At 38.3% G+C, this 16910-nt stretch overlaps 1 protein-coding gene across 19 annotated transcripts in view; it reads right to left on the reverse strand.

Moving 5' to 3' along the window:
• Positions 1–2832: 2832 nt before the first annotated feature.
• LOC100704785 (protocadherin alpha-C2) overlaps positions 2833–16910 on the reverse strand; it is a 92271-nt gene continuing 78193 nt past the window's right edge. For 11 of the 19 annotated variants that reach the window (XM_025898796.1, XM_025898800.1, XM_025898789.1 and 8 more), the window contains exons 3-4: positions 14744–14829; positions 2833–5874 (exon numbers count right to left, since the gene is read on the reverse strand). In XM_025898796.1, the coding sequence (XP_025754581.1) occupies positions 5567–5874; positions 14744–14829 (394 nt within the window). In that variant the 3' untranslated portion in view covers positions 2833–5566. The remainder of the gene's footprint in view (positions 5875–14743; positions 14830–16910) is intronic. The other 8 variants (XM_025898816.1, XM_025898810.1, XM_025898819.1 and 5 more) reach the window with 1 other exon arrangement.

The raw sequence follows: 16910 nt of genomic DNA on the forward strand, positions 1-16910 counted from the left end.
TTTTTTGTTTGATCCATACAATACACTAACAGTAAATGGCAAATTGATCAAAAGAAAACAACCACATTTTAGGGGGAATTTTTTTATTCAATAAGAAAGAAAAAGGTAACAGCAAGTTAATAATTTAAATAATGATTTAAAATCAAAACTGAACTGAAACCCTTCAGTTGCATGAATGTTAGAAATACTAACAATTATCTTTCCATAATGAATGCCAATTTTGATTATGAGAGGAGTGAAATTTCAAATAATGTAAAAATGCTTAGCTTTATTTACCTGTCTGGTTGAATTGTGGTCAAACGTGCTGTCATATTTTAACCAGTAGATGGCGCCTTTTACTTAGTACTCTTGCCTATGAAAAGAATGCAATACTAATGAATAATTGGCAAGTGCAGTGGGCTATTCGTGTAGTGTTTCCCCACTATGTGTTCATATGTGTTCACTGTATGTCCTCACTGTAAAAAATTCTGGAAATGTCTGACATTGCCAACATATAATAGTCTATGCATTTAGGTGAAATTAACACTTTCATGCTGGACTTTCTCAAGCACTGAGACGTTCTACACACACTGTATGATGGTTAATGAAGTCCAGCAGTTCTGTTTATGTTCTGCACATATTTCACATATGAATTGGCATATAGCAGTAATGTTGATTATATACTCTTGCTAGTTTTTATTAGAAGGTGAATCAGGCTCCTACCCTCACAAATGTACAGAACATAGAGCTGTTGGCATATTAGCCCATCATGTGATCTATGATTGTCTGCGTCCTGTGACTGATGGGGATCAGTTATTGTTTTGAAGCATTTTTTCCCATTATTACACTTGCAAATCGCTACAGTTTCTGATGGGAGCTCATGTAATGTTTATATGCTTTTTATGGGATTCAGTGCTGGCCCTGGATGATTGATTTCGACTTGTGGTCTGTGCATGTGAGCCATATGTAAGGTGCAGGACTGAAAGATAAATACATTTAATTAAAGTATGGTAGATGCTGTGAGAAACTCAGCCTATTAAGTACAAATTGCAACTTGGGTGCTATAAATGTTTCAGCTACCAGTAAGCCCTTCAAGATCATTTGTCTTAATCAGGCTGAAATTTTTTTTCCTAATTCTCAACCTACTGTCTAATCCAGTTTCCTTAACTCTTTTGCACTTTCTCAGAGGCACTGCCTTTCCAAGTTATAACTTGTAGCTCTGTTTTTGCCACAGGCCAAAATTATTCTGCACATTAATCTCACCATCTTAACTCAAGTCACTCAATTTTGCTTTCTTGACAGGATGATTTTCCTGAGTCACTGCAGATAAGTGCACATTTATATGGCATTTCCTTTCTGTTATGTTATAGACATTTTTTTGTTCTGGCCTTCATCCATTAGTTCCTTACATGACCTATAAAATATTGTGTTGTCTTTGTTTATGTTGTGTTTTAATTCATTCACATTTGTGTCTGAAAGGTACAGTGTGTAAATAGTGTGAGCAAGTGGCCCTCTGTTGTGCTTCTTTCTGTTTGCTATGTCATAATATATATCCATATTCATTAGCCAGAGATTCACTGCTCTGCAGACCAAACACTGCAGGCTACTTTTCTGCAACCAATCCAGTTGTTTTGTTTGCTAATTTGTTTGTATACCTCAAATGAGCTAAAATATACAAATACCACAACATATCTTCTAAATCCTCATGGGAATGTGTTACTGTAGGCATTTTGAATGTGTGGGCATAGGTCTTTTGGTTAAAGTGTTTTCTTATCTGTTGTTCCTGTCAGAAAAGGAATTTGAGTTACTGTATTGAGTCTTCAAATCAGTAGCTATAGTCATTTGTGAAATGCTGTCTGTGGCATATAAAAGGACACACCCATCCAGGGCACCCTGCTGTTTCAACCCTCCTGTGCTTGCTAAGTATATAAGGCTGTTGCTATAGAGACTATTCCCCAAATAGCCGTAACCATGGAAACTGTCTCCCGGAGAGAATGAAATAAAGAAAAGGATGTTGCATCTTTGCAAGCATTTTTTTTAAAAACATGAACTCTTGAACCTCTCTCATCACAGTCTCCCCTCTTTGGATGAAAACTGAAAAGAAGGAGACTTTATTAGCATTAGTATTGGGCTATTAACTCAGCATTGAAAAAGTCTTATATTTTGTTCAACCAAGACTACAGATAAAAGCAAAGTAGGAAATTTGATTTTTTTTAAACAATCTAAAGTAGGAAACTATTGAACTTCCTGACACACTGGATAAACGTATTGATTATCAATGCTGCATTTTATCTAGGCCAGAATGAGTAATGGCTCACTACTGTGTAGGTGTTTCGACAAACTCACACACTGGGATACAACAAATCTACTTAGCCACTCTCTTAAATTATGGTGCATCTGGAAGCTTACTTTCACATGGGACCATTTGGATCACCTGTGACCAAGCTTTTAATGAGGAGAAATTAGGCACCCAAACTAAGTATCTCAATGTGCTTGTCTTTCATCTCTGCAGGGAACGAGTCTTTGTACCTGACTGCATGTCAGTTCAGAGAAAGAAGGATGTGAGCATGTGTGACAGAGAAGAGCTGCCTGCAGATATTTTGTTTGCCCTGCCCTCTGTAAGGAGATGCACTTGCTTTCTATCTTGCTGAGCCAAAAATTTCTAATTGTAAAGGCAACGTTTAAATAGGTGTAGTATTTTAAAAGTGCACATGAATTGGGTCCAAAAAAAATTATTTTTTTCCCTAAAAACCTGAAATAGACTTGGTCACTGTTTAATTGACCTTCAAATAACAGGGGAAAAGCACAGAGCTATCTCTCTCTCACACACACACAAGACAATATATTCACATGTATTTTTATAAAGCAAATTTTATTAGTGATTTATAAACCAAACACATTACCACTGTATCCATTTATGGAAAATAAAAAGTCAAAAAAATAAATGAAGTAAATGAAATTCACTACATCACTGTCACAGTTGATGAGAGGGTGTACAAAAAAGGGTTTTACAACAGATCTTGGCTGATCCAGTCAGAACAGCACATAGCCACCATAATTCACCACCATACATTGGAAAAGAATGACAGCATGAACACGCACTAAACACAAGCATACACTACATATATCCTTTTATTTTTTACACTGGATTTTTTTTCTCTTTTTTATTTTTTAAGAGTGAAAGGGAAGTGATAGCTCATCATAGGATCATACATATTTCAGTTACAATAATACAGTGTTAGTTAGGTCATCATGTCAAAGCCAGACACAGAGTGATTTTTTTTTTTTCATTTTTTCTTGCTTTGTTTGTTCTCCAAAACAAAATTATCATTGGTAAAAGAAAAAATAATAAACTTGCGTTGAAAGGTATCACACTATAGCATTTACAAATATCTAAAGAGGTTTAGTGGATGCCATACAACATCTGTGGAGCGTGAAGGTTTTAGTACATCGATGTTTGGCAGAGACAGAAGTACATACAAATATCTCCTGTGCAAGTAATGAAGAAAAATGATAATACAAAAGAATAAAATCATAGCCATCTATCTATTTATTTATATATATTTCTCTATATAGTATGTGTTTCCTTAGAGCAGTACATGCAGCAGCCACTTAATGGAGTGACGTCATACTGAGCCGCAAAACTCTGGAGATGTGGCAACAAGTTACAGGCAGGGGGAAGGGAACCAACAGAAGCAGACCTTGAGGCTAGTGTGTGTGCCCCTACTTCAAAACCTCTTGAGAGAGGATTGGTGGGATATAGCTCTGGGATCAGAGTCCTTAGTTGCCCATATTCTTATCAAGTTTCAATTGCTAATGTAGAGACAATCTAGTCTACGCTACATTTACAGCGTACATACAAGCTAATATGAGAACAATCAGCTGGAGAACTTCTCTTGTACATGGAGAGGGAGGGCCAGCCCACGGCACCTGTCTCCTCACTCTATCTCAGTCCTCCAGGGTCCCTGTAATCAGCCTCATCCCACCTGGTCCCCTCTCATTAGTGGCTACAAACAGGAAATGAACCACATAGTGTATTATTCACAAGTTAAAAGCGCTAAACCGTTTTGCACTTAAGAAACATCTGACAAGAGTTCAGGGCATAGCCCCTCTCCCCAACTGGGTTTCCCCAGGCCTCATCCACATTACTCCATGCTGCTCTCAGCAGCATACCACAATGTTCAGAACGGGCCACTCCCAGGACTGATCCTGGGCAGGGGGTTAGGGTCAGTGTTTGAGGATAAACGGTGATGGGTATGTCAAGCAAAAATCATTTAAAGCTATGAAGAAAAAAAAAAAAAAGTATGTTATAATGAATCTCTTCAGAAAATGAATGAAAACATAACATGTTTACAAACTTCATTGTCACAAAAAAAGGCGGTTTGGGCAGGAGAAGATGGCTCCTGGCAGCATGGGGCAAGTACAAGCAGGTGAGCATTTGTAAACTCAAGGTATTGGGTAAGGACTGGTTGCTACCAAACATTCAAAGCAGAAAGCATTAGGCTTTTGCTGCAGTGGGGGGAGGAAAGATGGTGTTATCAAAGACTCTCCTGATGAACTCAAAGTTTTCATTAGAGTCCACTGACTCAGCATGGAGTCATGTGCCAGCCCTGCTGGACTCTCCCCTTGGTGATACTCAGGAGAATGTGAGGTGTCTTCTCTCCATCTTTCCAGTGTTCTCTGCATTCCTCAGTTGGGGTTCTGATAGAAGATGTGTTCTTTCAATGCAGTGAGCAAATACAGAGTGATTGCAAATCATGCTGCATCAATCCTGAGAGAGTCGATGTGCACCTCATAGGCAACTGTGCAGGGCAAAAAGCTTGCAGTGTCTGGTTTCAAGCACTTTTCTTTTATGCCAGCTGTTTTTTGCTCCCTCTCTCTTAGTGTCAAGTGCTTTCTGTGTCCACTTTTTCTTGATAAGTTTGTGTTTGCATGTTTGAATATGTGAGCATGCGTATGTGCATGTGGTTTCATTGAGATCTCAGGAAACACTGTTGGTAATTACCAGAGGAATCTGCAGCAGTTTCTTGTTAGCCTTAATTTAGGTGACTCTCGCCCATGATATTTACAAGTAGAGTGTGTCCAGCTCCAGACTGCTGAAATCTGTCTCAGTCTTTTTTTTTTATGTTTCTTCTTTTCCTTTGCTGGCACAGCTTTTAGTTGTTCTCGTAAAAGCATCTCGTCTCCTCTGAGAGAGAGAGAGGGAGTGATTTATACACTAGTTTGGATGGGGTAAGACAGAGGTGCCAATAAGCCCAGTGGGTTAAAGGAGTTGAAAGGATGTCATGAGTTGACTTGGGGTGTGTAGGCACATAGGAGTGTGGGGAAAACTCTATAATTTTATTAGGTATTGCATTATTTGTTCAATCAAGGCAAGATCAGTAATTTACCACAATCAGGAACTGAAGGTAAAATAATTCTTGAAAAGGCCAGGTTCACAAAGGAGAGAGATTTTTTAATTAATATTATGATTAAAATGTGAAATTAGGAAATAGTTTTGACAATGTATTTTTCCCAGTGGACTTTAGTTGATACCTCTGTTTTAACAACACCCTTTTCCACTTTGTAGTTTTAATTATCTTCTCTCCTACTCATCTCCATCATCTTTTCCTTTATCCTTCTTGTCTTTCTTTTCCTTCTTCTTCTTCTTTTTCTTCTTGGCCTCCTCTTTCTTTCCAAAGGTAATGAAATCACTCTTGTCGTCCTCTCCTCCTTGGTTCTGTCTGATAGATATTATGGCAGGGGAGCCAGGGATAATGAAAGCTTCTGGGGGAACCTCTCCAGGTTTTAGGTGTTGTGGAGGTGCACCGGGACCACCGGGGCCATAGCGAAAGTGCCAGCTGTTGCTGTCTACGCCAGCACCCATTGGGGGCGAAACCTCTCCTCCTTCACCATCTGTAAGAAAATAAGAGATGGAATAATAGTTTATATCACATTTCTTTTTTTCTTGAAATGACTCAGTGGTGGCTGTGTGCAACCACACTATAGGTTTGCTACAAAATAAATAAATAAATCATGGTAAATTATGGTGGTATTTTATGGTCATCCTTTCCATTATTCTGTGTCCTTCAAATGTTTTCATGTCATCAGATTTCTATTTTTGATTCTTAATTTCTTAATGATATCAGATAAAAGTAATCATTTGAGCTTATAGAGCATGCCTATAAGAGGCAATCACTGTGTAGTCTGCTACTGTAAAGTAAATGAAAAGCACAGGGAAAATCTGTCCTTCGCATTCATATACATTAATCAGATTTACTAGGTTAAAAGTCGAAATGCAATTAAATGTCAATGATCTCCACAGCAGTCAATGAAAAAGATCTTATCAGTACATAATTATTGGTAACAATAGACATGACATGATATAAAAGGTGGGAAGTGGTTGAACTTTGTGGGAGGTTTAAAGAAAAAGAATATGAAGTGGGCAGTAAATTAAAATCTCCCTACCTATCCAAACTAATATGGCTTTAATTACTATGTTAAAAGCTGAGAAAGGTCTTGAACTGAAGCTGTGAGAGGAATTTACCTTGGAGAAACATTTCACTTTTATTAGATAATGTATTAGCTGCTGCATCCAGCTCTTGGGTTATACACTGCACTGTTAGAGGAGAGACATTTATGGTAAGGATGAACAAGAAGTTAAACAAATGGAAGCATGTTTATGAATGGATGCAGACATAACACACCATTATTCAGTCACAAACAGCTGTATTTTGAAAGGCCTGGACAACCAGCCTGACCATGCTCCAATGCATGATCACATCCTTACTTAGTTGGTTGGTACTTTGTTATTGCACAGAATATGATAACATAAAGCACAGTCACTTTGGTTCTTTCATCACAGAAATGACCTACTTGCCACACTTGCTTTTCATATTCCTTATATTACTCTGACTCCTTTTCTGTGTTCTTTGCAAAGAGGAGATAAACTGAACACGGTCCATTCAACCAAAAGTAACAGAGTCTGGGAAAAGAAGTGTGACCTCATGCAGTACCCAGAGAAAAGAATACCAGCTTCCAAAATTAGCTTATTCTTTTATTACCTACTGAGTTTTCATGTTACACACTATGTCTTACATTTTTTTTATTTCAAGTCAAATGTCAGCCTAAATACAGACATGAAAGGCTTTGTTTTTGTGGCAGTTCTATAACTATTACAGAAAGCACTCAACAGCACTCACTGTTTGGTAATTTCCTGACATTTAAATTTGCTTTGTGGCTTTTCAATGCCTAATACAGAGGCCTAATGCACAGGCCAGAAGAGATGCACAAACACATGGGAGGTTCAATTGAGGCAGCGAAAGAAAATTGTTGTTCTTTGGTAAAAATGTGTCTTACCAAAGTAAGACCTGAGAGGCCTGCAGGACCATAACATTAATCTGCAGTTGAAAACGTAATACTAAGCCACTGGGACAGAAAACTTTTAAATACACTAAATATAACTTTTTAATTCTGATTATGTCGGTATGCTTGTGTAGTTAAAAAAGAACCTCAGCCATAAAAACATAATTCTCACTTTATGAATGTAACAGTAGATGTGAGCAAAGGCAGAACTGGAGGAACTGTTTCAATACATTCGAATAACCCACATAAACATTACATTGATAGGAATTAAAGCAGCTATAGTGAAAGAGTGATACACCCAAACACTTGGGTTCCATCAAGTTGAAGAAGAATAAACCAAATCCAATTCTTATCTTCTATTTAATTTACATTTTTTTCCTTCATTGTTCCTTAGACTCGTTCCCTCCTTTAAACTTCTACCATTTGCCATTACCAACTATGAGCAACATGTGCTAATAGTTGGGATGAGATGTGTCCACAAAGAGATGTGATTGAGGCAGGTACTCCTCTAAAGCGTGTCTTGTAGGGAAACTGCCCAAGCTGAATCAGAAAACAGCATTTTTTTTTTTTCCAAATTTGAATAATAGCTGGCATAATTAGGTGGTACAGAGAAACTACCAGGCACCTACTAACAATCGGTTCAACATTTCAGTAATTTTCAAGCAAAACAAATAAGCAATGTAAAGTTTTAGATTCTCCAGTGTAAAAACTTGCATATTCATTTGCACTTTATTACACTGGAATTTGAATATATGTGTTTTAGACAGTTGGTTGGGCTTTAAGAAACAATGAATAGTAATTCACTAAAAAATAATAATTGAAATAAAAATGAAAAATATAAAGTGGGCCATGTATTTGCATCATTCCCCATTGCTATAGCCCACAAATATTATGCTTTCATTGACTATGACAACACAGCTGTAAGAGCTATAGAGAGAAGACAGAACTTGACAAAGAGACTGAGAAGATCAGGGCAGACAGGCTTTCTCTAAATGTAGACCGAGAGACAGAAAAAGTCACATTCATTATGACAGCCTTTCTCCCATGGACAAGCCCTTGTCCCTTTCCCCCCAGCAGAAATATAAGACTGATTTTATAATCACAAAAGCAGAGGAGAAACAAAGAAAAGAAAAACTGAAGAGCTAAATGAAAATGCATAACACTGTAATACTGGCAAAGCTTTGCTCTAAAGTGTCCAGTCTCTTGCCTCTAAGAAATTACCTGTCTAATTCAATGTGTGAATTTGATGAGACAGCAGTGCCTCCATGCAAAGTTACAATCATAAATGGAATAACACCCTGGAGAGTGATGAGTCACGCTGGGAGCACGCAGATGGGAAACAGTAAGGCTGAGCAGAGTAATGGTAAATGGCCTGCATTTGTATAGCGCTTTTCTAGTCCATAGGACCCCAAAGCGCTTTACACTACATTCAGTCATTCACCCATTCACACACACATTCACACACTGGCGATAGCAAGCTACATTGTAGCCACAGCTGCCCTGGGGCGCACTGACAGAGGCGAGGCTGCCGGACACAGGCGCCACCGGGCCCTCTGACCACCACCAGTAGGCAAACATGGGGTTAGTATCTTGCCCAAGGATATTTGGCATGCAGCCAGGATGCAGCCTGGGATCGAACCACCGACCTTCTGATTAGTGGCTGACCTGCTCTGCCACCTGAGCTACAGCCACCCACAAGTGACGCTAATAAAAAATTTTTTAAAAAAAGACACTGTTATGTGGGATTATAAGGATGTGGGGTGAAGTGAGACTATAGTCTGGTCATGATCGCTTTTGGTGCAACTAAGAAGGTAATATCATAACAGAATCCCAACTCTGTAAGGCTCATAGGTCATGTTGATGTTACTAACTACAGTAGACAGTGATGTGTATTAGACCTGAGATGTAACTGCACATCTGTCACTTTTATATTTAGCACTTCAATGTGTCCTCTTGTATGTCTCTTCAATTGTTTTTATTCATTCCATCTTCTTTAGCTTCACAGTGGTGACACACTCGCCTCACTCAACACTGATCTAAACATTATTGCATCAATCTTAAATGTTCATGGTTTTTGCAGACTAAAATGCCACACCCTCTTTCCTCTCCGTTTCTCTCTCATTTCCCCTGACCTTTCAACTAATGTAGCATGGAAATTCAGTCATCCAACTGCCATTCCTCCAGTTAATGACAAGAGTCTTAATCAAGTCTAACAGTGTTTACAGTAACATTAATGTGACTGGGTATTAAACAGTTTGCCCATCAGTGATAACTACCAGGCACATTAGAGATGAGGATGTTCATAATTTACTAGTGATGACTATTGCCCCTGTGTGCAAACCACCTGCTTTTGCACTGCTAGAAAGATACAAGCCACTCCAATTAATAATTTTGGATTAGAGGTCTGGGTTACTGTCGGTGCTCTCCTGAGCTGATATTTGGAGTCCCCAGTCCAGCATCTCTGCATGCAAATGTCCTATTGCTCCCCCTGTGCAGCCAAAGGTTTTCACAGCCACTCAAATCACCCCAGCTCCATTTTGCCACATCTACTTTATTCATCCGCTTGTCCTGCCTTACCATCGGCCACTCGGGCAGAAGCGCAGTGGAGCGCAGTGCAGTGTTACATAACAAGCTGAGAAGCAAGAGGAGGAGGAAGAGGAGGAAGAAAAGGGAGCCAGAATGTGCAAGGATGGATGCAGATATGAAGCACTCACCACCAAAATGGAGGGTGGGACCAGAGAAAAAAATGGATTAAAAGATCCTCAAGGTATATTTTGTTTTGCTTTTACCATACTGCAGTGGGACCACACCCTTTTCCAAAATTGCACCAGTCTCTGTTACCGTTCTGTGCTGAGCGTTGAGCATGTGTACATTTTAATAAAAACAAAATGTGATAATACAGTATACCTAAAAGCCTTTCTAATTCATGCATCCAGGGTTTTTTTTTTTACTGCCTTTGTTTTGATAGAAAAATACATTTGGGTAGCTGAATAAATCACCATACATTCTAAACTGTGCTGACAGCAAATGAAATAAGGATACAGCTAAGGGTAAAAATACTATGCAGCTGCAGGTGTTTGCAGGTATTCAACAACATTATGCATTAATATACAGTATGTATGTGTGTGGATGTGTCTGTTTGGGTTTCATGCCAGATTGATGACTATGCTATTTGCTCCCACCTAGATCATGTGGCAGATGGTGGACACAAGTCCCCAGAGACAGGGTTTAAATTTAATGTAAAATAACAATAATTTTCAGTGTATGAGTGGAAGTTTGAGATATTCTTATTTGTGTATATAGGGTTTATGTAGCCATGCAGGTGGTATAACAAAAATATTTAAAAAGTTGATATCAATTTATTCTCCAGAGAGGGAGAAAAGAAAGAACTGGCAAGATATTTAAAGACGGGATGGAATAAAAGAACAGACTGACAGTAAAGGAAAGCAAATGTCTGAGCTAGGAATAGAAGGCAGATGGTGAGTAGAAATTCAGAAACAGTCCCACATAGCTTCTAGACTGTTCTACCTTACCTTTAATCTGACACAGACACACACACAGACACACACACAAAACATTAGATACACCTTAAAATAGTTCTTCTTACAGTGTTATGGCATGCCACCTTTCAGTTTCCATCTCCCAAGGCCAATATGTTTTTTTTTAATCCAAAGATTTGCAGAACAAAGGTGTCTAGCCTAATTCTATGGTCAGTATAATACTATCAGCAAATTTCCTATTTTTCATACTAAACTCATATTAAGTCAACTTACTTTCACTACATGTTTTTTTCTGGTTATTATATTACAGTTTTAAGACCACTCCCTTAACCAAAAAACTGCATCAAGAAATTATGGCACATGGGCTTGAATTTGAGCATTGGTCTGTCAGAAAGTCTTCTTTACTTACCACTTGTGCAAATTCACACTTCCTTTCAAATGAGACTGACTAACAAAGTGAATGTAAATGATGATTTTATGCCCCTATATTCTGGAGAGCAATTCTAGGATTAGGGAAAGAGGCACTAAATGAGTATAATGCAGCATCTTGTCTCTCTAAACTGTCTCCCTCAGATTTGTCCTTTTTACTTCACTCTTCAGTTAATTGTTGCCACTGTAGTTGGCCACTATTAAGTCTAAAACATTTTTCTGTTCCTCTGTGTATATGAGACATTTCAGTTTGCATGCAAGATCTAGCGTAATACAGAAAACACAAAACCTGCATCCACCTCTGCAGTACACCACCGCCCCAATGAATGTAGGTCACCCTCCTCACTCCAACTCTCACTATCTAAACATATCCCTTCCTCCTTTAACTCTGTCATTCCCTTTTGCTCATGGTGTTGCATTTCACCTCCCACTGCCCTTCACCTGATGCTACAGGGTGCTTTTTTCCTTTGCCCCCAGTATGCTTTCTCTTCTCCATTATCTTTTGTCCCATACCATATGTTTGCACCCTCCCATCCCCCCAAACATAACAGCTCTCCCCACCTTCCTGCCTGCCCTGCCAATATTAGCAGCCATGAATGGTTGCTATGGAAACTACATCCTCCAGTGAAGCAGTAGGACATAAGAAGGAGTCATGGTGACAGTGCTTATGGTGATGGAGAATAATACTGGAAGCACTGTCTCCCTTTCTGTCTAGTCAAACCACTCCCCAGCAACATGAGACTCATATTTCTTTCTCACTTCTACTCCGTCATTCTGATCCTACCTTCATCGTCACCTTGTCCGTCATTGTCTGATAGGATTTTTATTTCAAACCCTTTACATTACAACCTACCCATCTCCTTCCCATCACCCTTGCTGCAGTGCTGTGCAGCTCTCTGTGCAGTCCCAGTGAGTGCTTGGTTTAGTGACTAAGCTGTGAAATAGACGGGGACAGAAGACAAAGACCGAGAGAGAGTGGACAAAGGAGAGGAAGAGGGAGAGTTACACACCAACCAGAACCCTGATTTCATTAATATGGGCCTGTTAATCTGGGCGTGGGCTGTTCTCCATCTGTCACAGCAGGAGCAGCACACAAAGCAGGCAGCCAAAACACACTTAGAAGCACAGCCAAGTACTCACAGACACATTCACATGAAAACACAAGACAACAAAACAGACACACAAATTGATACCGCTTTGCAAATCTGTATATACTAAATAAAAAAGAAAAAACAGGGGCGTTGTCGGCTGTCCCTCTGCGTCTCACACTGGAGCAATGAAACAGACTTTGTGATAGAACAGCATCCTGTACTTTCACCACCCAAACAATTCTCTTAACAATCCACTCTAAAGCTGGCCTAACAAACATTATTTTTTATTATAAACAGTACAGCCTATGACTCATAGTGATATGACAGGCCACATTAAATCACTATCTCACAATGTCTCATTTCTGAGATATTATAAACAGAAACAACAGGAAAGTAAAAACACGAATCATTCTCATTCTTTTCCTCCACTAAAACAAAATGTTTTAAATATTATCTGACATTTTTGTCCCTGAATTATTCCTCTCTATTCTATCTCGCAGGTTTTTAAGTGCCAGCAGGCTGTAAGTCCTCAGCCAAGGCAAGAAATCGATGGCAAAGCGGAGGAGGCTGTGCATACGTGCGTGTGGATAGGAAGAAACAGTAGTCACTGTGTGGGTAGTTTGTCTGCCTGCTGAGCCCACCACCTCCTGTCTATAAAAGATACCAGGCCAGGCCAGCTCCACATTCTTAATTACTACAAATCACCCCTTTATCTAAATCTAATTGCAATTTCATCCTTGCTATAACCTTCTTAATGTACATACGTCAGTCTCATTTGCTCGCCTGTCTTCACTTCCACCATTCCTCTATTTAACTCCTAATCTTTTTGGATCCATTGATCATGACAAAAGTCAAGAGTTCACAACTGAAATCCCTCCGTTGAGGGTGCTAATTCTGTGTATGCAGTCCTACTTTGGTCTTAAATTTTAGTTATGGGCACTGGAAATGCACTGCGATTGGCATTACAATACCTGTAAGAGCTCACATAAAAGCTGTCATTTAGCATTTTTGTTATCATGCTCTTACTGTTTGCAGGAATTGTTTGCCTATAATCTTCTTTGCAGTATTTCATTTAATAATTAACAAGGTCTTTTCACCCTAATAAAGGCCAGATATTAAAAATGTATAATTTCCTGTTTTCTGTAAGTAAAAGGACTTTTATCTTTGAGTGGAACACTCTATTGTCATAATTGCTTAGCACATTTAGGATAAATTCCTAACTTTATGAATGACAATGGCATAGTAGCCCTTTTGAGGCTTTTTCACTCTTGCAGGATCTGTATAATACCTGACAACAACAATAGATGACTTGCATATGATTGCATTCAGTGCAAGCAACAATGCACAGATACAATTTCATTTTTTTATCTTAATTTTAAAAGATTACAAATGCATTTAAATATTGAAAAATGCTGTTACATTTAGCTCATCCCTAATCCACATTTAAAGGAGGATGACTGTAATCATTTATAATTACGCTTCACTAATGTGTTTATGTTAATATTAGTCCTCTGTGAATCAGTAGCTTATGCTTCCCTAAACATCTTGCTGATAATTAAATCAACTATTGTCACTCTCACTTCCTCTCCTTCTCTAAATTTTTTCTCTTCCTGCTACAAGAGAGCAGAGATATCCATCTCCACCTACCCAGCACATGTCATTTCCTTTCCCTTTGGCAGTAGGAAGTGGTAAGCGATGGTCAGGCAATCTCGTAGATGGTATCTCTGTCTTGATCATTTTATTACAGTCCTGTACTTGATAACCACTGTACACGCTCCTTGATAAGCTTTAAATGATGTGCTGTTGTTGGTGTATGACAATCTTAACTGCACATTATAATGGGAAACATTCTAGTTTATTATCACATTTAGATTTAGGTGCTTAGAATTTCACTGTAGAATTTTGTATAACCTTTTATTTCTTAGGTGAAGGACACGTGTGTCAATATGACCTGGTGTAACTGCTTAGCTATGCTCAACTGCTATGCTCAAGACCAGCCCAGGTGCTTCCTGGAGAAAGAGAGTCCGAGTCCTCCCTGCCCAGCAACAACCTGGGTCGGATAAGCAACTGTCGTAACTGAAGAGATACAGGGAGTTGTTTTGTCAGGGTATAAAAGAGGAGCTGAGACGTCCCAAGGACAGAGCTCTCATGACTGTAGAACTGGGATGTTTTAATTACATACTTTATTAACAGAAAATTCCATCATACCTGTATGAACCTGTGTCAAGAATTGTGCTTGACACAGAATCACTGAGCACTGTTTTAGACTTTCTGGACTAAACTAGCACTATGTGTATCATGGAGACCTCCCAGTATATATATATGTAATTTTTTAATCTTTAGCCAGAGATTTAATTAACTGTGCTTATTCTAGGTGGAAGTAGCTTGCGAGATTCTTACCAGCAGCACTAGATGCAGTGGGCCAGTTCTGAACCAGAACCCCCTGGGCTCCCTGCATTACTGAGGACTCCTCCATATGCACTGAACTGAAAAACACACACACATATTTTGCACACATATTATAAACAATATCCATTAAGATTGTTTTTTCTAATAGTATGTTAAGATTTCACATCTGAATTTCACAGCTGAAGGTATAGATTCAAAACCCAATTTTCTTATCTCCATATGTTTCTTTTAATACACACTATAATAACAGTGGGGGTTGGTTAATGGTGCAGAAATCCCAGAACAGCTTCATTCAGATTAAGATTAAAGTAGTTACTCCACATTTTCCCAACATGTTGTGGATTATGGATTACAGATGGCTGTTCTTACATTTTCACACCATCTCTGTGGGACTTCAACACCCCCTGCTCTACTGAAAAACACCACATTCTGTGTAGTGTTAAACAGCAGCAACAGAAATGCTACTACAAACCATGGTCCAATTTCACTGTGTCTGCCTTGTCTTGAAAAGAGGAAGATTATACTGTCTGGCTAAGACATTGTGGTGTTACTAAAAAAAAAAAATTAATTAAAAAAAAGAGGGCACAATTTCGTTATATCTACATGTCTTTAAAAGGTGTCCCAAATATCTGTTATCTAAGGATGGGAGGATGGCAGAGCCTCTGTTCAAGGGTGAATTTGCCTAAAATTCACCTAAACTGTACAATTACATACCTGTGATTCATTATCCCATGGGAGGCTATCACAGCACGGAGTTACCAATATAAAATGATTTTACAAAAATATACATACCATCTTAATTTGCTGTTCTGAAGCATCGTTTTATTCTGCATCTCAACCTGCTTCTACTTTAATTCAATCCATTGATCCATACAAATTTTGGCACTGACTATGGTTCTCCTCACAATTATCAGCTTAAAAAATAGATATATAGAAAATTATTTCTTTCTTTTTACAAATATCCATGTGCAGTATTTTCTGTGGTTAAAAACCTGTCAGTAATTGTGTTTTAAAACAAGAAATCTAATGTCTGTCAGAAATCTGAACCAGAACCAATGTAATAAAGTAAAATTTTGCAACTGATTATATTGTAGTTTTCTTTTCTTTTAAATACCGTGAACAGTTAAAATAGTATACAACTAGAACTAGATTATGCATTGATGCATGAAGAGAAGCGATTTGGTGATGGATAGAATTTTAAGCGCTGCTAAGAAACAGCATTAACAGGGTACACTGATTAAATATTAAAGGACAATACAGTGACAATAGGCAGACAGTATATATTTCAGCTAATGATAGTCTCTGCAACCACCCATTTTCTTATCCATTTTCAGGTTTTTTCAGCCACTAACTGTTTTATTTCATAGCTACTATGATCACAAAATTAACTCATACTCTCATACTTTTTAAAAACACACAGGGGAAAATGTGCTTTCCCCATGGATTAGATAAAAAAAAATGAAATAGGTCACTGCTATTAAATGGTTTTTCGGGTGTTGTATCCAAAACTTCTCATACAACATATGATTCTGATACTGTATAAACAGATGAAAATTCCATGATGCTTAGTGATAGTCAGTGATAGTCAACCTGAAACACATCAGAGAGAGTCAGTCATGAGAAAGATTAACTAGGTTAGACTGTTTCACTCAGACACATTAACTTCAATAATCTCTGCTGTAATTATGAGGGAATCTGTGGAACATTAATGACACTCAGATGATGCGATGTTAATAATTTGGCATCAGATTGCATACATGAGTACATACATATTTGTATCTACAGAGATGATGTTTAAATAATAAAAAGAAACCAAAACTGGATTCAGTGTTTCAGGTTGCATCTGTGTTAGGACAGATGTGCCACTCCATTCAATTACAGGTTGGACAATAGCACTAAGTATAAATAATGATTGGAGCTGTTTTAATTATACACACTACGACATGCATATACATATGCACAAGGGCCTTAGGAGACCAGTGTCTCTCAGCATGGGTGTCTTAAGCAATGTTTCTGGTTGTTTGGCATTAACACTTCTGATATTTTTTAAAATGCCACCATCTGTAAGATGTGGACAGATTAATTTAGTCAAGCAATAAATGAGATGGCTAGATAGAGATAACTTTCCTACCTCATTAAACATGTAACTGTTTGTAAT

This window comes from Oreochromis niloticus, linkage group LG2 (assembly GCF_001858045.2).
Source record: "Oreochromis niloticus isolate F11D_XX linkage group LG2, O_niloticus_UMD_NMBU, whole genome shotgun sequence".
In the NCBI taxonomy this organism is placed as follows: Eukaryota; Metazoa; Chordata; class Actinopteri; order Cichliformes; family Cichlidae; genus Oreochromis; species Oreochromis niloticus.